The sequence below is a fragment of the Tiliqua scincoides genome, chromosome 7 (assembly GCF_035046505.1).
Source record: "Tiliqua scincoides isolate rTilSci1 chromosome 7, rTilSci1.hap2, whole genome shotgun sequence".
NCBI classification, from domain to species: domain Eukaryota; kingdom Metazoa; phylum Chordata; class Lepidosauria; order Squamata; family Scincidae; genus Tiliqua; species Tiliqua scincoides.
Genome location: NC_089827.1, coordinates 30,043,498 through 30,067,360, shown reverse-complemented (window position 1 = coordinate 30,067,360; position 23,863 = coordinate 30,043,498). Strand labels below are relative to the sequence as shown.

Genomic DNA, 23,863 nt, shown 5'->3' with positions numbered 1-23,863 from the left:
TCCCCTTGCCTTTGGCTGAGCTGCCTTGGGCCCCTATCCTGTGCTGAATACAGCGCAAGCCTCTTGGCTTGCCTGTTCCAGCAAAGGATAGGATTGTGCTCTTTGTCTTCTGATTATTCCAATGTTGAAGAGAAGACAAATAAGAATACCAAAACTTTCAGATCTGTTGGAAGCATCTGTGAATACAGGTGGGACCTTGGTATCCACTGACCTGCAATCCACTGATTTGACTCACCACTGGTACCAAGGTCCACCTTTAAATGCCTTGTAGCAAGAAGTAGTAGCAACATAAACCTAAGGATGCTCTGCCAAGTTACAACAGCAGACAACTTGTTGTTGGAAGCATACTTTCTCACTTGGAAGTTGGAGGACCCACATTGGAGTTTTTATTTACAAATAAATGGACAAAGCTCTATTCAAGTCCAAGACTGTCCACTTCCCATACTCTTTCTTTGTTCTGCCATTATGTACAGATATTTTTACTTCCATACTTCTTTTTCAAATATTGCACAAATTGAGCCCTGCTGATTTTCTATAAGAAAACAATTTTGGTTTGAGCTACATAAGAACATAAGAATGCTGGTCCCCTTCTCCCCAACTGATATTAGTGTTACCAAGCAATGGAAGCACTCAGTTTCCATATCTGTTCTAAGGCCTGCGGTTCAGGTTTGAGTTTATATATATACATATTTGTGTGCATGACATGTGGCAAGGTTGAGAGGTGCCTGTGGCTTTCAGTCTTACATCATACTAGCCTAAGGATTCTGTCTGAATTCCAAATGGTCTCCATACAGGGAGAAAACTAATTCAAATGTACTTTTCCTTCCAAAAAAAAAAAAAAGTCAGCCAGCTGAGGACTTTGCCTTCTCCAAAGAATTACTCACTCATTACTCAGAATATGTTAACATGTTCACAAGCCCTCAGTGAGTTAGGAAATGTACAACATTTCTCAGGAAGGCATGATGCTTTCTCTTACAAGAGCAGAATACATCAGTAGCCAGTTAAGCTATCTTATAGAACACAGTGAGCCAATCTCTCTGCATTAGAAGGTGACCTCTAATGGATCTTAAGAGACAATCAAGATATCTCTCACGTTCAGTTCAGAATACAAATACTGATGGCCCCAGATGATAAACATAAATTGCTATAACAGAGGAAAGCCATGGTAAAGTCAAGGGTGAACTTTCCATTCACTTGGATGGCACCCAAGGGAGATCAGCTCAGACCCTGAGAAAAGGACATCTATTTATACAGAAACCATAGTGGCAACCTAGTAAATAACAGAGTTCTTTAGCGCTTTAAAGACTTACAGCACTATCCTATGCATACATCTACTTAGAAGTATGTCCAACTGAGTTCAACAGGATTTATTCCTGTGTACGTGTGCAGAGGATTGCACCCTTACACACTTAAGTCATATGCTTTCATAGACAACAGCACAGATCAGATGAAGGGGATTCTGGTCCATGAACATTTATGGCACAACAAATGTGTTCATCTTTAAAATACCATTAGTGGTGTCACTAGGGGCAATGGCAGCCAGGGCAGAGACAACATCATCATGTCACATGATGTCTAGATTCAAAGATCCAGGAAGATCCAGGTTCAAATCCCCCCTCAGCCATGAAGCTTCCTCGGTGACCTTGGGCCAGTCACTTTCTCTCAGCCTCACCTATTTCACAGGGTTGTTGTGAGGAAAAAAGGAGAGCAGCCGTGTATACTCTGCAGTATAAAATGTGATAGATAGATAAATAAATAAATAAATATCCCGTGATGTAATCACATCCTTTCTGGGTTCTCTCTTTTAGAACTCTGGAGCACTTGCTGGCAGATACTTCAGTAAAGAGTCTCCAGCATGTGTATCTAGAAAGCTGCACCCCTTTCTGGCTTGGTACCCAGTACAGACCAACCTCCACTCCCCACTTGCTACGCCACTGAGTACCACAGAACTCTTCAGTGATTTTGCTACAACAAAGTAACATGGTTACACCTCCAGAATTTGTTGCCAGTAAGAACCAAAGTCTTTTTCATATGTTGACTTGAACAAATTCTGCTCTCCTGTAACATCTATAATTAAGCTTCAACATTCCATTCCATCATACCATGACAACATGCAAAACATAAGTTGTGTTTCAGATAGCATCCTTTTCCAACTTTAAATTCAGACCAGACATCCTGAGCTTTGCATCTAGGATATGCAAGAATCAGTAGATCACAAATATATCACATGAAGATCACCTGTTTGAGCTTAGACCTGTTTATCATGCAGATAGCTGTTCTCTTGTCATTCACATCAACCAAACATCATCAGGAACAATTCTCAAAAACAGAAACTACTGGTCTCCACACCCATACCATTTGAAAAGAATTCTTCACTTCAAGCCACAACTTACCTTTTTCAGCTTGCCACTCTTGGTGCCCACAAAAGCCAACGAGTGGTTCTTATAGATGTAAGCAATGACAGATGTCATTCTGTCCTGGTCTTCGGTGAAAATGGGAAGTCCTCGCACCATCTCAGATACTCCGAGTGGGGCATTCATATCAAGGCCACAGAAATTATCATCAATTGTTAGGAGCTGTGACAAAAAGTAAAGAAAGAAAAATAGCATTAAGAACCATGCGAGTCTGTCTGCCAAGCAAAGAGAGAACTCATCACTTACTAGGTTCTTGAATTGCCTGGTCATTGGTGGTGAACACCAATTTCTCCAAACACCAGTTTCTCCAAACTGGAGAAATGGGCAGCAAAATGGCAGGTGTGCTTTAATGTAAGTAACTGTAAAGTGATGCACATTTTGGCAAGAAATCAAAATTTCACATATATGATGATGGGTTTTAAGCTGTCTGTAATAGATTAGGGCAGAGTTCACCAAAATAGGGCCCACAGGCTGGATTCGGCACAACACTGATGCCCTCCCCATGCTGCTCACAAACTGTAGTGCTGCTCACAATCAGCCCACCCGATCTCTTCAGTGTGACCCTCTCCACAGTCACTTCTACCTGGAAATCCAGGCTCTAAGCCTGCTGGAGCAGTGGGCTACAGATGAAACTGCCCACAGCATTGCTCTGTAGAGATCCAGCAGGGCTCTTCTTATGTTCTTATGTTAATCACAAGCATTCCTCTAACACCCACTATAGGCCCACCATGTGAGTCTTCAAAACCTACTGTGGAAGGTATTTGATACTTACGTACAGGATGAGAGCTCAAAGCCACATCAAGTTTAGAAATGCCTAGCTTACCTTTTTCAGCTTGCCACTCTTGGCAAGCTGTGCAATATGATTTTATTAATTTATTTATTGTGTATCTATCAAAATAATTCCTGTCCCTCATCTTCTAGTACCAAGGGTTTTGGTTCAGGCAGAGAAGGGAAAACGGTTTTGAAGGATTGGAGCTCACCTAACAAGAAGCCACAAGAGCAGCCGCAGACCTCCGAAGCCCTGTGCCTAGGGCAAAGCTCCGCGATGGTGCCCCCCTGCGGGCTGTCGCCACCCCCCTTGGGCAGAAATTCACCCTCCCTACTTACCAGAGGCTCACGGAGCCTCGCACGACCTCCTCCCATGCCGGGGAAACCTCTATGAGGTTCCCCAGTGCTATAAACCTCTGAAGCTATAAAGCAGGGGTCTCCAAACCCCGGCGGGGGGCCAAATGCGGCCCACAGAGAGCCTCTATTCAGCCCATGGCCAGTCTTTGATCCCCTGAGAGCATTTGGCCCAGTTGACCAAACACAACCAGAGTTGTGCTTGTGGGGTGGGGGAATGGAGGTCCATTTAAGTGTGTGTGCTTTATTTCTTGGGCTATGTTGGTGCTTGGAGAAATCCTGGACATTTGAGCCCATTCATTCAGTCATTCATCTAAGTTCCATCTCTAATGTATTTATTTAAATTTTATATTTCATTTTTCTTTTCCGGCCCTCAACATAATGCCAGATATTTGATGCGGCCTTTTGGCCAAAAAGTTTGGAGACCCCTGCTATAAAGCCTCAGAGAGGCTTCTGCGGGGGCCCTAGAGGCTAGCGCTCGGGGCATTTGCCCCAGGTTAGCCTATGGCAGGCACGCAACTGCACAAGAGTGGCTCCTGCAAGAGCAAATTGCAAGAGTGCTCTGGAGGTTTTAGGGAATTGCTGCTACTCTTTAGGTCTGTCATTTTGTATCACACAAATGATTACTTGCTATAGGCAGAATTCTAAAGCACACCACAGTACAAACTATACACTGTAGTGGTTCTCAAACTTTTTAGCCCAGGACTCACTTTTTAGAATGGAAATCTGTCAGGACCCACCATAAGTGATGTCATTAACCTAGAAGTGATGTCATTAACCTAGCAGTGACATCATCTTGCATGAAAATTTTTTAACTGTCCTAGGCTGCAATCCTATCCACACTTACGTAGGAGAAAGCCCCATTTACTATCATTGTTGAAAGCTTACATACTGTAGCCTGTTAAAAGTACAGATCTCTCCAAATGCAATCACATACCATCTTGGCATCGAGTCTAAGGTACTAAAAATAAAATATTGAAATGAATGGGGAGCCACTTGAAATTGGTTTGTGATCCACCTAGTGGTTCCTGACCCATGGTTTGGTAAACAGTGGAAGATCAGTGTATTATACAGCATTACCACTAGACACCCACTGATCTCCCACAGTAGAAGAACACAGAAGTGGAAGAAAGGAAGGAAGGTATAATATGGTCAAATCCTCACTGAGGCCTTCAATGTCCCTTACACAGAGGAGATACAAAGAGGCAGACAGGAAGCAAATGAGAAGGGCATTTGACAGCAACCTGAGAGAGGGCTTTCTCAATGATGGTCCCTGACTCATGGAATTTCCTGCCCTGGAAGTGTGGCAAAGTTCCTCCCTGCTGCTCTTCTGCTATACTGAAGACCAATCTTTTTTTAGAAAGTCTTTACTGCCCAACTACAAATATTTGATGTTTCTGGCTCTCTCTCTCTCGCTTCTGGTTTGTTTTAGAGATTTAACTGCATCTTATTTTTTGTTTTTGCAGTTTTCATTGTTTTAAATTCACCGAAGACACTCGCCTATAAGTTGATCTCACAGATAAGACGAGGGCAGGTTTTGAGCCCAAAATCATGGAATTTGCTATGACCCTCGGATAAGTCGGGGGGGGGGGGTTTTTTTAACTTAGGGAGGTGTCTGACTATAATTTTGTCTGATTTTACCCAAGGCCAGATCCTGAAAAATGTCCAGTAATTGTTATCTAAGAACTGTACCATCTAATTTATTAAAAATAAAGTAAAAGATCATAAAATACATTTGTATTCAGTAGCTTTTTTAATTCTGGTCTCCACAACCTTTTTGTAAACACTGTCAGAGTATTAAGTGCACTGCAAACAACATACTAATAGAACAGTGGTTCCCAACCTGGGGTTCATGTACCCCCAGGGGCACTCAACAGGACCTTTAGGGGTACTTGAAAGAGAATGGAATAATGGCAGTGCTCCAGAATGCCTTGCAGGGCCAGCAAGGCAGGAAGGGAGGTAGCTAGTTGACTGTGAAAGCCCCACCAATAGCTAATTTTTGGTGATCAATTCATGTTTGAACCAGTGATTGAAGACCAACACAGGAAAAAAACTAAAACATAAAAAAGTGATCTATCACTCAGAATTTCCCAGGACATATCTGGTGCAAAACAGTGCAAAGGCAGAGTCTTCTGCTCTTAAGCCAGAAGCTCTACATATAACATACAACACAGAACACAACTGGGAGTGTGCAATTCAATTCACAGCAGAGACAAGCAACAGCAAATGGCTGTGACCAAGTGCAGCTGCACATAGCTGAAACCCTATTTACTCAGAAGCAAACCCATTGCTTTCCCTGGGTGTTATTCCTAAGTAATGGTACTCTGAACTGTAGTTTGTGAGACATTTGATGGGAGTGTTTCCACTTCCAGGGAAGGTGCATCCTGCAGCTGCAACAAGCCCACCCTCACCTGGTCTGAGGGCTGTTTCCTCCTCTTGATTTACAGCAGGATCAAGGCTATCAGGGGAGTTTTGCTCTTAAAGAAGTGGGGTGATTCTGCCCTTAACCCCTGCTGATTGGGTAAGAGGCACTTTTTCAAGTGGGTGCTCCTTTTTTTAGCAGGGGGAGAATAACTGGCCCACCTCACCCCAGCACTGTCTGTTCTAGTGGCTGTCTGCTGGTATTCATTTGCATTTTTTTAGATTGTGAGCCCTTTTGGGACAGGGAGCCATTTAGTTATTTTATTTTTCTCTGTAAACCGCTTTGTGAACTTTTAATTGAAAAGCGGTATCTAAATACTGTTAATAATAATAATAATAACAACAATTTTCCTCTCACCCCCACCACTGGCTTAGCTTCACTGCCATCTTTTCCTGGGAGTAAGCCCCATTGACAATAATGGAACTTTCTTCTGAGTAGGCATGCACTGGCTTGGGCTCAAAGGCTGCCATCCTATGCGCACTTTCCTGGGAGTAAGCCCCATTGTCGACACGCATGGGTCGTGCTCCAGGCTCCTGCTCCCCTTTCCTGTTCTTTTGAAGACTAGCGGGGGCAGAGCAGGAGGAATGCCTGATTGCCTGGGGATACTGCAGAAGCAAGCATGCTCTCCTAAAAGCTTACTACATAAGCAGCTGTTGCAAGTGCTTCCTAGCTCCTGCCAGCATGCAGCTAAGATCTCTGGCTAAAATACCTGTTGCTGCAGAATAATTCTACTTTAAATTCTACTCTCTGCTTTTCCTGTGTTTTGCATCTTTGCAAGGTCTACAGGACTCTTCTAGTGAAAAGGACACACACACAGGGAGGTTGCTTCTCTCTTTCTCACACAGATGCTCCCCCCCCCCCCCACATACACAAATGCAGGGACTTTTCCCCTCCAGTCCAACTTCATTGGTGAGGATAGGGGGAAATGAGGTTAGCAAGGAGGTTTGCAAAAAGGTTTGCAAAGGAGAGACTGAAGTGTGACTGTATACAGTAAGGGGAGAGGTGGAGAGAGGAGGGAATAGACTGGGAGCCCAATCCTAGGCATGCCTACTCAGAAGCAAGTCTCTTAATAGTCAGTGGGGCTTACTCCCATGAAAGTGAGGCTAGGATTGTAGCCTTAACTGTTTTAAGTGCTCTCTCTCTCTCTCTCTCTCTCTCTCTCTCTCTCTCACACACACACACACACACACAAACTTTTCCTTTTATAAAAACTCTTCTTCTCCCCCCCAGTACAACTTCATCAGTGGTGAATGATTATGGGGAGAAGGGCTAGCAAGCCTCAGCTTCGCAACAGAGAGTTTAAAGTTTGGATTCAATAAGGAGAAGGGGGCAAAAACAAGAAGGAAAGAGGAGATGGACTTAACCCTTTCAATGGTTTGAGAAACAAAGGTACAGCCTTCTGCAGGCTGCCCCCCTCTCTTTAAAAAGATCACTCTCCCCCCTTCCCCATCCTGTCCAACTTCATCTGTGGGGAGATGGGAAGGGGGTTAGCAAGTTGGGCTTTCCAATGGAGTGCTTGAAGTTTAAATACAGTAGGAAGGGGAATAAGAAGGAAAGAGGAGATGGACTCAGCTGTTTCAAATGACTGCTTCTCCCTTGCTCAGATGCCCCCTCCCACACACAGCTCATTGTCTTGGGTGCCGCTCCAGAGATGCCTCTGTGGGCGCTGGTGCTGAGCGAAGGGGGGCTGCTGATGGCTGTGTTGGCAATTGCCCTGCCCTGCCCTTGGAGCTTCTGCAGCTGGGCAACAGCCTGAAGGAGCATGTGGAGCATACCCGCACCACACCCGCAGGTAGCTGCAAACGCTCAGCAGCAGCCCCAGCCTGCACAGCCTCCTCTCAGCAGAAGATCACTTGCTCCCACCCACCCACAATAGTGATTGGCTGGCTCAATCGCCTCCCCCCCACCCTCACTGCTTGCCTGCCCTGGAGATAAGGTGGGGCAATGATTCAGGCTGCTTTTCTGGGAAATTTTTTGCCTTATAGGCGAGTATCTACCATATATGCCATAAGCAGCCTTTGGGTCTTCAGAAAAGGGTGAGGTAAAAAAATATTTTAAATAAATCAGTGATGCCAAATTCTTTATCACATTTTTCCCTCTGGTGTTTGTTCATTCACTTAGCCACATCCACATACAAGTAACATGGAGCAAATATGAACACTGCCCTTAAGAATCCTAGGAAAGTTGAGTTAGGGCCCAATCCTATCCAACTTTCCAGCTCCAGTGTAGCCACAATGCAGCCCCATAGTAAGGGTACAAATGTTCCCATACCTTAAAAAGGCCCCAGTGACTGCCCTTCCACCACAGGATGCAGCACACAACCCACTGGCACAACTACACCAGCACTAGAAAATTGGATAGGATTGGGCCCTTACACCCTGTTCTTTGTTTAGCTTTCAAACCATAGAATCTTCTGTGTTGTTTCCACTAAATTTTCTGCTTCTCTGCAAAACCAAAGAGGCCTCTGGGGCCTCAACCGAAGTTCAAAATGCAGCTACCCATATTCATTCCAAAAGGTTTGCACAAGAGATGTTCCTGGTATATGGTACACAAAGTGGATCTGACTTCCACTGCGAAATATAAAACTGTGATGATTTGGAAAATTTCTCCATTGACATCATGAAGATGCACAGAATTCTAAAAGCAATTTAAGCACATTTCAGTGGGCTCATTCCAGTACGACATATTATTTGCAGTCTGTATGAACCTTGTGCTGTATGAACCTTGATGTGACTGCAGACTTACTTGCATCAAGATTGTTTCTGTGTTTTACAAAATGTGCCAATGTGTATGTGCACATCAGTAAAACAATGCACAACAAGAATCATGATTCAACACTAAGTACGATCACACCAAGATGGCTTTTTTGGTAATGTTTTTTTAATGCATCTGAGTGCACTGATAATTGGGTGGGGGAATGTGTTGTAAGTACAAACTGAGGCAATGCACATGCTCCAAATCTGTGAGTGAATGGCTAAGAAACACTGCCAGCCCAATCCTAACCTGTACTGGAACAGACAGGCCACAGTGGCCTGCGCTGTGTTCAGTGCAGGTTAAGTGCAGGCTGGAGGTTGCCTGAGGGTAAAGGGATATTTTTACCCTTCCCTTTGGTCAAGCCCCAGCCTGCCCTACGGGGCTACTCAGATCTGTGTCAGCTACTTATCTGAGCAGCCCATGTAAGGCTGCTTGGGCCAAAGACAGAAGTTAGAATGTGGCCTGCACTGCCGCAGCTGATCCCACCTCTCTCCCAGGCCCAATTCACCTCCTGTTCCTCCTCCTCCCACCCCAAACACCCTCTCCCCACCCCTGGAACACTTTCCCACCACCCTCTCCCACCCCTGGAAATGCCCGGCACAAACTTACCTTGCTGGGCTGGCAAAAGGTTCAGATCTGGCTCTCCGAGACAGACACTGGCCTCTGGGCCAGCCCAGATGAGTACCAAGTAAGCACAAATGTGCCTTATTGCACATTGTGGCAATCAGGAGCCAGTGCAGAGGTCCTGCGCCAGCTCAACTCATTGTCGGGATTGCACCCTGAATTGCTTTACTTTGCTTACCCTTCTGTATTATTTATTCCCCAGACTCCTGCCCCCAAATCAGTACCATTCCTAGGGGAGCAAGGGGGACAAATGCCCCAGGGCACCATGCCTTGGGGGCAGCACCACCTTCCTCACCACCTACCCCCATCCAGGGCCTTTGGAGGCCTCCAGAAGGCCTTTAAACTCCAGAAGGGCTTTGGAGGGCCCAAGACGGCAGAAGGATGGCGGCATGTTGCAGTCCTGGCCCTGGGCAGCACAGGGGCCAGGATCACCAGTGCCCAAAACCCTTGTAGCTCATCATTCTGACATCAACAGCCAAGTATTCTCCACCGTCACAGGGGGTCTGGAAGCATTACTTGGTAGTCAGTGATTAAAGTTCTGAAATCCTTTTTGTCTTCTTCACGCATACAAGGAAGCAGCTTGGCAAAAGTGTGGGTTTTCAGGTGCCAGATAAGAAGGAGAACTGCCTGAAATGATGGCTCTAATATGCCTCAATTGCCTTTTAAACATCTGCTTTAAACACACCGCTGCAGATAACTGTGATCACAGCCAAATCCAAATTTTGGGAGAAATCCTTGCAAAAGAATTAGCATCTCCTCAGGCAATTTCTCCTCACTTTCTCTATGGCAGTGCATGTGGCCCCATCAGTTGGGCCACTTAGAAATCTCAGACTCTGCCTACAGGAGTGCTGATGCTGCTGGTCAGCTGTAAATCTTCAATCAGCTCTCTTTATTCCTATGGCAGGTACTTGGCTATCCAAGGAACCACTATTTGCTCATTTGGCTGCTGTGCTACTCTGGGTGTGCCTCCAACAACACATGTGGTCTTACATAAAACAGATGCAGGTCAATTCACAACAATTAAAACTAAAACAATAATAAGAGGCCTCAGTATATAGTACCTTTAAGTAGCTAATCTTTTGAAGTAGGTGCAAAGGAAACAAATGAAGAAGGATTTAAGGGTCCTGGGGTTTAATTTGGATCCAGCTCAGCTGTAAAATACTCCTATGCCCTGGCATAAAGAGGGGTATATAAATGCTTCCAAGCATATGCAGAGTACCTTTTCCTGAAACAGTAACTACAGCCAATACAACTGGGATTAGCAGACAGTGTTTTTGAGACCCAAGGATAGAACTCCCAAGCAGCCTTGAATCCTAGCACCACCCTTTCAGAAACCTCCAGCGCTCCAAGCACACTATGAGGAGCATGGGATGACTGACATGGAGAAGCCATGATAGCTATGGATAGGAAGGAGATAGGAAAGTGACCCTGTTAAACTTATTCAGTCAAGAATTTCGAGTTCATGCACGAACAGCCCAATCTTATTCTGGAGTAGGCAGTCAGAAGCAGTGCTTTATGACAATGGCAGAGCCTTCCACTGTCAAAATGGCTGCCAATTGGCATGTGCAGCACTCTGTTGGTGGCTGTGCAGCAGCGCTCCATGTGCATTGCTGGATCTGAGAAGGCAGCAGTGCAGGTGGGCAAGGAGGTAGCTAAACTGGGAAGGGAAGGGCGAGGAGCAGGGGATGGGGAGGCTGCAGGAAGGGGTGGCTGCAGCAATGGTGTGTTCCAGATCCTATCCCCTCTTCAAACAGCCTCCCCATCCCTTTCTTCTCCTTGGAATTGTGGCAACTACAGATTCAATCCCTGGCACTTCCAGGAAGGACTAGGAAAGACCCCTTGGTAAGTCAATCAGCCCAGACAATCCTGAGCTAGACAGATTAATGCTATGACTCAGTAGAAGGCATGTTCAGAAGAAATCGCAAGGACAGACTGATATCCTTCTGATGTTGTCTCAGGGTGCAATCCTAACCGGCAGTTATGCTGGCATAGGAGGCCCTGGAGTGTCGCAAACATGCTGTAAGGCACATTTTCGCCTTTGTGGGCAGGAGCCGCATCAGCACATTCATTCAGATATGCCGACGTGCAGAGGTAGGCAGAAACCTCTGTGGCGGCTCCCACACCACCGCTTGTGTTGGCACACTCACGCCGGCACAAGCCGCAAAGGTAGGCGTGGGGGGGAGGGGGCGGGAGGGGGCGTTTCTGGGCAGGGGGAGGGCGGGCGATGGGCAGCCCCAGGGTGGGCGCGTGGGGAACCAGGGGCAGGTCTGGGACCTGGCGGTTCTGCCGGATCCCAACCCCCGTCCCCAGAGAGAACGGAGCGGCTTCCAGTCGCTCCGCTCTTCTCGGACTTGCACCACCTCCAGAGGTGACCCATTGGGGCATGCAGCCCTTACCCAGGGGTAAGGGGGTTCCCCTTGCCCCTGGCTAAACCGCTGCAGCCAACGAACCTGCGTTGGATGCAGCGCAAGCCTCCTGGCTTGCCTGCTCAAGCACAGGTTTGGATTGCACCCTCAATTGCATAGGAGCAACTTAGTCACTGGCAGCTCCCATGTGACCGTGAGAACATTAAAATGACACAACATTGTGTGTGACGATTACAAGGGTCTTTCTCATGAAATTAGTGCTAATATGGTCAGCCCACAACATGCGGTTGATTCACTTAATTTTCCCAGACATGCAGAGGTAGCTCACAGATAAGCAGCAGCTCTCACACAGCTGAAAGTACGACTACCAGTAACTGTTTTAATCTAATATACCACAAGCTGTTCTGGATCAATGAGAGCACATTTTAATATAAAGAAATACAATGAAGGGCAGCGTTGCCATGCACAATTGTACATTACCTCAGGCCATGCACAACCTAGCCACTCCTTGACATGCCCTCAAGAAGTAGATGGCTCCTCAAGGGCTTTAGTAACCAAATTGGACCTACTTTGTCAGAAGAGGAGTGAAACAGAACCCAGTTGTGTAATGCTCAGGGGTTTTACATGAGCAACAGTAGATGGGACACAGGGATGCCACTGGGGAGATATGACAATAAATACATAAATCCTGCTCTGTGGTGTGCCTAGAGCTCCCAGCACCCGGGGCAGTGATGTAGTAATGCCACAACATTATGTGACATCCTAATGTCACTTCTGGGTTCTCTTGGAGGAGGAGAAAGTACTGGTGGCAGCTGCTTCACAATCTTGCTGCCACCCTTAAAGGAGGGGCACCACTGAGCAGAAGGCATGAGGGCAGCCAGATCACAAAGTCATTGAAACATGAGGTGGCAGCTTTGTGATTGGCTGCCCCTGTTCATTCTGCTCAGTGGCACCCTCCTTCAAGGGGTGCCCAGGGTTGGTGTCCATACCTGCCACACCCTAGATACACCACTAGATCCTAGAGCTACATCTAGGTAGATCGTAGATGTTACACCCTAGATCCTGCAGTACTTGTGAAGCAGATGATCCCAAAGAATTGTCCATTCAGCTGCCCCCTCCTTTGATCCCAAAGAATTGTCCATTCAGCTTTAAGCTCCTGAGAGTGGCTGCTTGGCTACACCAATGAGCTTCCAGATGATTTCCCTGTCCACGCATTGCACCTACTGCTTCAAACACTTGTCATCTTTCCAGCTACTGAGGACCAACACCTTGCAAACACTTGAACCCTTCTGTATGAGTCCTCTGGAATTTAAGATCCTGTGAGGTGGCCATGCTTCAGATTTCATCGCATGGAGATGTATAGTTAGACTTTACACAAAGCAGAGCCTTTCTGTGGCAACATCAATGCCCTGGAACTCTCTCACAAGAGAGATTCATTTAGCCTTATCCCTGCTGTCCACTTGAACAGGATAGAGGCCATTAACTTGGAGGGATCCATCCCGCTCACATTTTTTAGCCACTGCCAACTTCACAATGGCAGTGGCCCTCTTTTGGTCAACTGGTGGATGCCATTTTTGTCTGCTATTGAGCGCCAGACTTGTAGCCTGGGGAAAAGTGATATAGAAATATTTTAAATAAATAAATATTTTCTAATGATATAGATCAGGGTGTCAAACATAAGGCCCGTCGGCCAGATGCAGGCCCCAGAAGTAATTCATCCATCCCCGTTATCACATTGGAAGAGCCCAGTTATAATTGGTCTTTCTCAAATCTTGAAATTAAGAACAAGATTTGCACATTTTCTCATCTGTCATTTGCAGCCAATGAGTTTCTATGTGAGAACGAAGTGCTTATTTCTGGCCATCTCACTTCCTGCTTAATGATGTCACTTCGTCCTCAACAGCACCATGAATGCTAACTTCAGCCTTCTGTACGAAACAAGTTTTACAGCAGTGAATAAAGACAGCTACTGTTGTGCACTGGTTAGCGCTGGTACTGGTTAAATTTGGGCCTGAGAAACCTATGTTCTGATATCACTCAGGATTGGCCATGGGCTCGTTCACTGATTGCACTAGTCACACTTTTTCAGTCTAAACTACCTCACAGGGTTGAGAACAAAATAAGGTAATTTCATCATTGTACACTCCTTGGAGGAAGGACGGGATATGAACATATGCAATAATAATATATAGTTATGCTCAAAAAAACTTCTGGGAAAATTGCTTTGGTCATTCATGCCTTACAGCCCTATCCCACTGAACTCCCTGCATGGTGATGCAGTTGCTTTTATTGTTTTAAATTTTATACCACTATGACATTTTTACAGACAGCAGCATATATGTTTAAAATTAACTACATACGTTTCAGCTATCTCTCACTGATGTCTTAGTCCAAACAGGTCTACAGTAAGATAACTGAACCTGCCGGATGGAGAGTTGGAGTTCAGAATTGCATCCTAATTGTACATCACATGTCATTGCAAGTGCAATGGTTACTGTGCAATTACATGCCACTATGTACAAGTGACAATGTAGTTACAGCCACTTTACCAATTACAGGGGAATTGCAACCCTGAAGCTAAGAGGTTTTTCACTCAGATGTAATTTAGGCAAGAACAGAAGGGAGAATGAAGTTGCTTAAATTTACTGGGACTCATGTCTGCGGCAAATTTCTTTTCTTTTCTTATTTTGATCATCAGATTGTGGATTGCTGTCAAATTTCCAGAGAACTGTAGAATCTTAATGCACCACAGACTTTGCCGCCTGTCTTTGCTACTGCCACACTTCCCAACACATGGCTTCAGGCAAGAATATAGCATGTATTGCTCATTGTAAAATGTGCAATTTCCTGACTGCAGTTCTTCTAGATCAGTAGTTCTCAAACTTCTTAACCCAGGATTCACTTTTTAGAATGACAATCTGCTGGAACCCACTGGAAGTTATGTCATTAACCTGGAAGTGATGTCATGGCCAGAAGTGACATCATCAAGCAGGAAAAAATTTTAACAATTATAGGCTGCAATCCTATCCATGCTTACCTAGGAGTAAGCCCCATTGATTATCATTGTTATAAGCATATACACCGTAACCTGTTAAAAGTACAGATCTTCCTAAATGCAGTCACATACCATATTGGCATCAAGTCTAATATACTAAAAATAAAATATTGAAATGGAGTCCACCTGAAATTGTCTCGTGATCCACCTAGTGGGTCCCGACCCACAGTTTGAGAAAGTGCTCTAGACCAGGGTCTCCAAACTTTTTGGCCAGAGGGCCGCATCAAATATCTGGTGTGGCGGACCGGAAAAAAAATTTAAATATAAAATTTAAATAAATAAATTAGAGATGGAACTTAGATGAGTGAATAAATGAATGAATGGGCTCATTCATTCAAGCTCTGTGGCCCTCAGAACACCCTCCAGACAGAATCAGTTCTGGTCATGTTCAGTTGAGCGGGCCAGAGACTTTCAGGGGACAAGAGGTTGGCTGCGGGCCAGAAAGAGGCTTGCTGCGGGCTGCATTTGGCCCCTGGGCCGGGGTTTGGAGACCCCTGCTCTAGATCAAAGGTTTTCTTCCTGGTGCTTCAAGCAGAACTTTCAGTTACATTTCATGAGCAAAAGTAAAGAGCATAGTAATGTTTTCCAAGGCTAAGGATATTCTTTGGGTACATTTGATCTGAAGCGTCAAGCAACTCTTGTGGTATATCAGCTTTACAAACTTGTATTGGTTTTGTATTTGCATAACTGTCTTGGCTTCTCCCAAAGAATCTTCTCCTAGTTGTACACGACTGTGGAACACATGTTCAGCTAGCATAACATGCTTTTTGGCTGTCACAAATGTGACAAAGATGGGCCTGGCCACCACCAGAAGCAGCAAGTGGCCAGGTCCGTGCGACAACAAACACCAGGTGCCCACTGGTAGAAGTAAGGCTGCAAAGGGGCCAGGAGGGTGGTGGGGAGGGTATGGAACAAGGCAGGAGGTGAGTGGTGACGGGGGGGGGAGGCGTGGCACCTGCCAAATCCTGACCCCCTTTCCTGGCCTTATTCACCTTCCTAGGTCAACATAGACTTGATCCAGGAAGTGATATTGCTGGCACAGATCTGAGTTGACCCCCCCCCAGCCTGCAGGGGCTTACCCTGGGGCAAGGAACAAACATTTCCTTACCTCAAGAGGCCTCCTGAGCCCAAAACTCCCCCAAGGGATTCAGCAGATACCATGTTGGCACCATTACATTGCCCCTTGGGGTGGATTGGGCAATCCAGCTGGCATCCTGCTTCCCATCAGGGCCAACCAGATGCTTACAGGAGACTCACAACTAGAGCAGAAGTACTTTCTTTTCATGCAAGGAATGGAGATCTCTGGATATTGGTTTGTAGGTATTTTAAGATACCATCTCTTTCTTTAACAATTAAACTGGTGCAAATTTATGAAGCCAAATAATTGTTTAACCTGCTCTTAAAGTCCTCCAGTAATGAAGACACTGGAATCTTCTAGGGCTTCACACAAAGACATTCTTCTTAATGTTAAACCAAAATCATTTCGGCTGAAGTTTCTTAGTATTTCCATCCGTTTCTATTCCCCTGAAAGTTTGCACCATGTCAGTAAAATCTGTAATTCTGACTTCAAATTTCAGCTGTAGTTAATGTAATAGGCAGAAGTACAGTCATTCATGTCCAATGCATGGTAACACAAACCCCTTAAACCAGGGGTGAGCAAACCCTGGCCCGGGGGTCATTTGTGGCCCTCAGGGACCCCCAATCCTGCCCACAGGGAGCCCCCAGCCTCCAATGAGCCTCTGGCCTGTTGGAGACTGTTGAAGTCCACACTGGCCTGCAACTGCCGGTCATGACCGCCAGACATGAGCTGGGGGCCAAGTTAGAGTAAGGCCTTTTATAGTCTCCATGTGTTTTCTGCTTTTCCCTAAGCATTATTTTAAACCGCCCCCCCCCCATTGCCTCTGAACAATTTATGTCTCCATGTGTTTCTGGTTTGGTCTAGCTTGGTCTGTAGGTTTTTACTGTACAAGAGATGTGTTCATAGTTCATAGTTCTCATGTGGTTCAACATGCCTATATTATAGTTCTCATATGTATTATAAAGAAGAATAATGTGTATAATTATCATGTGTATTAAGAAGCTCAGTAAAATTCATTCATATAAGTTCTGTATTCATTTATGCAAATTTATATGTTTATTCATATTTGAAATGTAAATTAATTCTTTTATTTTCCCAGCCCTTGACACAGTATCAGAGAGATGATGTGGCACTCCTGCCAAATGTTTGCCCACCCCTGCCTTAAACCAAGCCCAGGTGCATCAGGAAAGCTGGCACTAAGCCTATGCCAAAGAGCAATTAGCATAATTATTATTTTTGTTTTGTGGGCAAAATTGCAACTCTGTGTCCCAAGTGCCACAGTGCATGTGAAAACTGCGCTACATGAGATTCAAAAGCAATATGGAAAATTTACGGAGCATCTTTGCCTAAAAGATCCCAGGGCATTTGACAAGCATTAGTTACTTAAATTGGATTGGGAGGTTAAATGCTATAATAAAGCAAAATTTATCAGGCCTTTACCAAATTAAAGGCCTGATCCTAACCATGCTGGGAGCCCAATCCTGAGCTCCCATGGCACACAGCTTCAGCGGCACCAAAAACAGCTGCCACCGGATCCTGTGCACCACAGGCTACCGCAGGTGGCACCTTGGGAGAAGGGAACTTTCGTCCCCTTCTCCCAGGTAAGGAAGTAGCCCCGCAATGGGGCTACTCAAGTTTGCATTTGTTAGTGAATGGAATGCTAAAGGCATTCAGATAGGGCACCGAGCCCCACATGAGCGTGCAGGATCCAGTGGAGTGGAGCTCCACTAGACCTGCCTCCCTCCCCCCGCCATGCCTCCTGCCCGCCCTCTCCTCACCTACCGCCTCCCCATCATGTCTCCTCCCTGCCCTCTCTCTGCCCATCCCCCCAGAATGCCTCCTCCACGCTCCCCTCACCGCCCCTGCTTACCATGCTGCGGCTCGGTGGTCTGTGCGACCACCGAACAGTGGAGGCTGGGTGCCTGCCCGGCACTAGCCCAGCGCCATCCAGCACTGAGCTGGCACGGGTGCTGGCCTGGTGGTAAGACTTGCAAACATGCCTTAAGGCGTGTTTGCGACAGTGCGCACCAGCAGTAAGCCGGCACGCACCGTTCAGGTTTCGGCTCTTAGTCAGTAATAAGATCTGTTGATTTCAATGGGATTTCCTCCCAAGTAGGTATACAGTCCTGGCAGGAAGCATGCCATGCATTCCCATTCATTTGTGTCAACAGAGTCTATACAAGAGAAGTTCCTGGATGATTGTAGCTAAAAGCAGCACACACAATTATCCACTCTTTTGCAGGATGTGGAACTCCTTGCCCCAGGATACCTACTGACACCGCCCCTCTTTGCTGCTCAGCCAGTAGTTGGAGATTTTTTTGTTTCAGTAAGCCCTTGGTCAAATTTCCTTTGCCATCCCACCACCTCCATCAGTGATTTTGCTAATTGATGCAATTTCTTAATGTTGTGAGTTTAATATTGCTGTCTGTGTCAGCCTCTGCCCCTCCACTGCCCCCATGTACTGGAATCGCAGACGATATTGGGAGGAGAAAGGATGTGGTGTCAGCAGTGGCCCTTTAACCTGGGTGAACCTGGGGAACACAGGGTTAAGGCCTGGGCTTTCAGCAGAAGGTGCGCTGCACAGCTGCAGCCACTAGAGGCAATGGGTTCTTCAGGGATATAAGCAGCACCTGATGCAGGGAGAGTTTTTGTGGGTTGTAGTTGGAGTGGATGAGGGAAACATAGAATTGGAAGGGGCTAATAGGTCATCTAGTCCAAACCCCTGCCTTAGGCAGGAAATCCTCTTAGATCATCTCCAACAGGTGCTTGTCGAGCCTTTGCTTGGAGACTTGAAAGGAGACTTACTGGCAAAATGGACTGACTTTTTGGGTAAACTGATCTACTGGATTGTTGACTCACGACTCTACTTATCAGACTGACTCTCTGGCTAACTGACTTTCTGGCACACTATTTCACGGACTGGCAAACAAACAACTAACTGGCACCCTGACTGACAGACAGGAGGATGAACTACAAACAGGCGCACAGACTATCGGACTAATCCAACAGAGACTGCTGAGTGGTGGAGAGCTGAGATGGTGCTGCTGCATCCAAAAGGACTGCTGCTTGAAGAAGGGACCCTGCAGACTTACTGACAAGCCAGACACCTACTAGTCTCCTTCCTGGTGGTATGTTTTTTAGTCTGCTAGATCTAACTGTGGTTAAGCTTGGGGAACTAATTAGTTTAAGGCATAAGTTATTTAGGCAAAGCTCAGAACAGGAATTTGGCAAGACATCCCACGTGCATTTTTTCCTTGGTTCTAGGATTCCCTCACACTCACACAAAGAAGGGGGCTTCATCATCATCTAACGCAGGGGTGTCCAAACTTTTGGGCAGGAGGACCACATCATCTCTCTGACACTGTGCCGGGGGACAGGAAAAAAAAATTCATTTACATTTCAAATGTGAATAAATTTACATAAATGATTATATTAGAAATGGAACTTATATGAATGAATGAAGGTCGTGTAGTAGCTCAGGGCCTATAACAGGCATTGCACAAAGCAAGACCAATCTTTCCTTTGCTCTCGTCCCACAGCTCACGCAAGAGGTCAAACATTGGCTGTCACTGAGAGTAGTTGCATCAGGCCAGCGCGGGCTCCAGCAAGTCTCTGGAGGGCCAGAGGCTCACTGGAGACTGGGGGCTCCCTGAGGGCTGGATCAGGAATCGTCGAGGGCTGCAAGTGGCCCCAGGGCCGGGGTTTGGGCACCCCTGATCTAACCCCTTTACTTCTGTTTCCTGGAACTCCGCTACAATTGCTGCTGGGTGTACGCCACGTTCATGGTGGACCCCCATTTGACTAGGTCTTGGAATGGGGCTCCTACCGGAAAAATTAGGGGTTTCTGGACCTACCCAGCCGAAGAAGTTGCGGAGGCATCGGTAGTGGTCTACACCAGCGGTTTATTCATGCTACATTCTTTACATTCATCTAGCCCTGTTACTTTATAGGAACCAGGATTACTTTCAGTTCTTAACAAGAACCCCACCTGTTCCTTTTCACAGGTGTAGGGGCCCATGGCTTTGCAGGTTCCACAGATGCAGCGAGAGGTGGCTGGAGCCTTCCTGGGGATGGTTGAAGGTACCAATGTGAGCTGGTGTTGAGTGCCCTGAGCCTCCCTGCCAGGTAATTGCAGCTCTGTGGGCCTCCTGGTTCCAAGGCGGTTGAGGGCTGGATTCCTCCAAGCTGCAGGGGGGGGAGGGAGGGAGGAGTGACCATTATGCCTGCCTGGGTGGGTCTGTCTGTCCCTCTGAAGGTGCTTCTAGAGCCCCTTCCAGGCCAGGTAAAGATAAGGGGTCGCCGAGGCTTCCTCATACTGACATCCCTGGGAAGGAGCCCCATTCCCAGGAAGGAGCGACCTGCTCCTCTGGTGGCCAGGCTCCTTATGAGCCCAGCAGTCGGGCTGCCTGGCTTCACTCCTGGCCTCATTCCCAGCCTGAGATCTTGCAAGATCTTGGGCATGGCCGTGTGCAGAAGGCCAGTCTCCTGGCCAATGCCCCACCCAGTGGGCATGCAGCTGAATTACCACTGAAGCACGGTTGCCGTCCAGGCATCAGGCCGAGCCAGCAGCTGCCCTGGTCATGCGACGGGGGATTGGCTCAGCCAGGGGTTCTCCAGATGTGGGGCTGACCTCCTCCCACCTCTCCGGGTATGCTCCAGCTGCTGCTCAGGCACTGGTGCCCTGGACATGTGATGGGGAATTGCCCCAGATAGAGTTTCTCCTGCTGCCAGGCCATCCTGCTCCTGCATCCCCCAGTATGCTCTGGCTGCTGGGCAGGTTCCCAGGGGACAGTAGATGCTCCAAACAGGCTTTCTTAACCCACACCTGCCAACCTTCAAGCACCTGCTGAGAGCCTCATGGCTCTCGCTCTCCTACCATGTCTCATAAGAAATGCAGGTCTTATCTGGCTGAAAACTGGCCCTTTGTGGCCCAGGCAATGCAACACTGCTCTTCTCAGCCACCTGGGGTGCCATGCAGGATCTCCATTCACTGCAGTTACCAGGATTATGGCTCCATAGTGTTCAGCTCCATCCAGCATTTGAGAATAGGCTTTGGTTTGGAGCATGAGTGGGCCTCAGACAATGTTTTTAAATGTTGGTTTCACTGTTATGTGTTTTTAAGTTGATGTGAGCTGCCTCAACTGCCCTGAGAGTAGCAACAGGATGCAAGTATCTTGTAGTCTTGTATGCTCACTGAGGCCACTGTGAGATACAGGAAGCTGCCCGATCCCTTCACCTGGCTAAGGGCAAGGACATACCTGTGTTCACTTTGCAAAGGCTCAACAAGTAGAGAGAAAGGTGATTTATAGGCCTTTCAGATGCTGAACATGCCAGGGGAAGAAATGAACTCACCACTGGATCATGTAGGTGAGAACATCTGCAGCCTCTGATGTGACCAGATTTGGGACACTTGTCTGCAGCTGTTCTCAAAAACCCAAATCACCTATTTGCTACACCCTTAGCCCTGCATGATTTTCAAAGGCATCTGCTAAAATGCTGTGTGGGTGTTGTTTCTGTTTAACAAAGTACAAAAACTTGTGAAGGCAAGTACAGTTCCTACCCACCCTCCCCTGCAGATGTATCCCTGGGTCTGGAGAAGGATTTGCCTTCAAGAATGAAGCTGAACTGACTTGAGCCCATTACCACATCACTCAACAAAATGATTATTGTGCAAATGCAGTGATGGCGAAACCCCCAAACCAGCAGTTCTTTAAATAGCATCCGAATCACTCTGTGAATAGCCTTTGATACTCTGCTTCTGGCACTCCAGCTCTCAGATTCCCTTTTTTATTTGATGCATTTATTTTTTTAAGAAGAGCCTCTTATGTAACTATTCCCTTTGGCTTGCAAACTTGCAAAGCAACATAGTAATGGCAAGGCAGTGTGAGGTCAGATTTGGCTATAAACAGCATGTAAACAACTGCATGCAGGAAACAGCTAGACTAGGCTACATATGACAAAACCCACTGAACCACATATGAAAACAGTCTGTGACTTCAGCAGCAAAGGCGCAGCATCTGAAATCAACTCCTTCCCAACTAAATCTAATCAGTTGTGAGACGTTTGCAAACAATTACTTGCAGCTGCCAAGGGAAAAGTTCTGGAAAACTCAGCCTGAACAGGAAGCTTGGGGTGGGAGAAGAGGGTCAGCAAAGAGAGGATCTCAGCTGAGGCTCACCTGCAAGAGAAGCTGATTAGTATCCCAATCTGGGTGAGAAAGTATGGCCAGGGGTGACAGGCCAATTGCATGAAGAGCAGATTTAATACAGGCTCTGGAGAGGGTAGTGGGGAGAAGGAGCCAGAAATATCTCAGACACAATAGCCCCAGTCAGCCACCCCAGGGCCTGTTCCACCCTGAATGGACATGTTGTGTGAGCAGGGTCAAGGAGAAAAACAAGAAGTCAAGGAACAGTGACAGTATATGTTGGAAAGTTTTGGCAGACAGCCAATTAAAGGAGCCAGCCATTTGTCATCCATTTCTTTCTCTGCAAAGTCTCAAGCCATATTTGAACACATCCTCTGTGTGACTTGCTCAGAAAGGCTGGAGAGAAACAAATGTCAAAGGTGGTATGATAAAAGCAGAGTTTCCCATGGAGTTCACATTCATTTATCCCGCTATCACCTCTGATTTAACAGGTGTTGCTGGTTTCTGAAGCACTCCAAAGTTCCGCAAAACCTATTTGACAATAGTGGGGTTGAGTGCACAATGGGCAATAATATCTATTTCACACAGCCTACAGCTCTCTCAGAACCTATCATCTGCCTTCAGACCATGTTGTTTCCACACACTGAAGCAAGAGTAATGCAGAAACACAGAACAAATGATGCAATAGCTTTCTTGCAATCTCATGCTCTCTGATCATGAAGTAAGCTTGCAAGTGACACAAATATTTAGTTGTAGATACACAAAGCTAAAAATAAATGAAATAAAAATGGTTTAGAAACCATTGGCCTTTGTGGAAGCCATACATAGATATTGTGCCTTAGGGCCAGGGAAAAGTGTCCTGAATTCTTACAAGTAATGCACTTTGAAGGTATAGTTGTTCCCATCATGCTCAACATGCATGGAAGCTTTTAGGATCTAAGACAGTACCAGAGGGCACAGCTTGAGGCTTTCTTGCTATGTCAGATGGCATAAGGCACATAATGAAGAAAAAAAAAAGGCCCGTAGCAGGATCTCAGCTCAGTGAGGCAACTATCCCATTGCCTTGTATCAGGACCTAGGGGCATCATCCATGCCCAAACTCAAATCCAGATTAATGGGGGAGCCATTCTCAGTTAGAAAGGGCAATGCTGAACTAGATGGACCAATGGCCTCATTCAGTACAAAGCAACTTCATATGCACCATTCAGGGGTCATTCCATGAAAAGCATCTTCAACATTTTGTACTTGTAGTGTACAAAACAAGGAAGGAATCATTCCTCTGTAGCAGAGCATAGGCTGTGCATGGAGAAGCGTGTGGCAGACGCGTGTGGCCTCTGGGAACCCAGTGCCTCGGGAACTAAGTGCCAGGTAAGGCACAAGAGTTTAGCATCTGGGCGAGTTCAGCAGCAGGGTGAGGAGGCCAGGGCCCCATACACTGCCCTTCCTCTTCCCTTGAGAAAAGGGCTGCTATCCAGTGTACGGTTTTTAAAAGGACCCCTAAATAAAACAACAACAACAAAAAAGCTATGCAGTCAGACAGCCAGCAGCAGGGTGGGGGCTATCCAGTGTTCTGCATCGAGTGCCACATGTATGCCTCTGGGGCATAAGTCATGGGTGTGTCCTCGGTGCAAGGAGCTCCAGGGTCTCAGGGAACGCGTCCGCTCCCTTGAAGCCTTGGTGGCCGACCTGGAGAAGCGCAGGCAGCCAGAGGAGGACCATGGGGAGACTTCCAGGGACGATCAGGCTTCGTCCCAACCTCAGGCGTGCAGCTCCTCGGCTGCCCGGGTGGGAAGTCTCGGGACTGGAGGATGTCATCCTGGAGAGGAGGGAAACAATCCCCTAGGGGGGATCCCTTCTCCAGGGGATGGGCCCATATCCGAGCG

At 46.7% G+C, this 23,863-nt stretch overlaps 1 protein-coding gene across 1 annotated transcript in view; it reads right to left on the bottom strand.

Moving 5' to 3' along the window:
- PLXNA4 (plexin A4) overlaps positions 1 to 23,863 on the bottom strand; it is a 705,695-nt gene that overhangs the window by 630,912 nt on the left and 50,920 nt on the right. Inside the window, exon 3 of the mRNA XM_066633821.1 lies at positions 2,394 to 2,576. Coding sequence (XP_066489918.1) covers positions 2,394 to 2,576 — 183 coding nt within the window. The remainder of the gene's footprint in view (positions 1 to 2,393; positions 2,577 to 23,863) is intronic.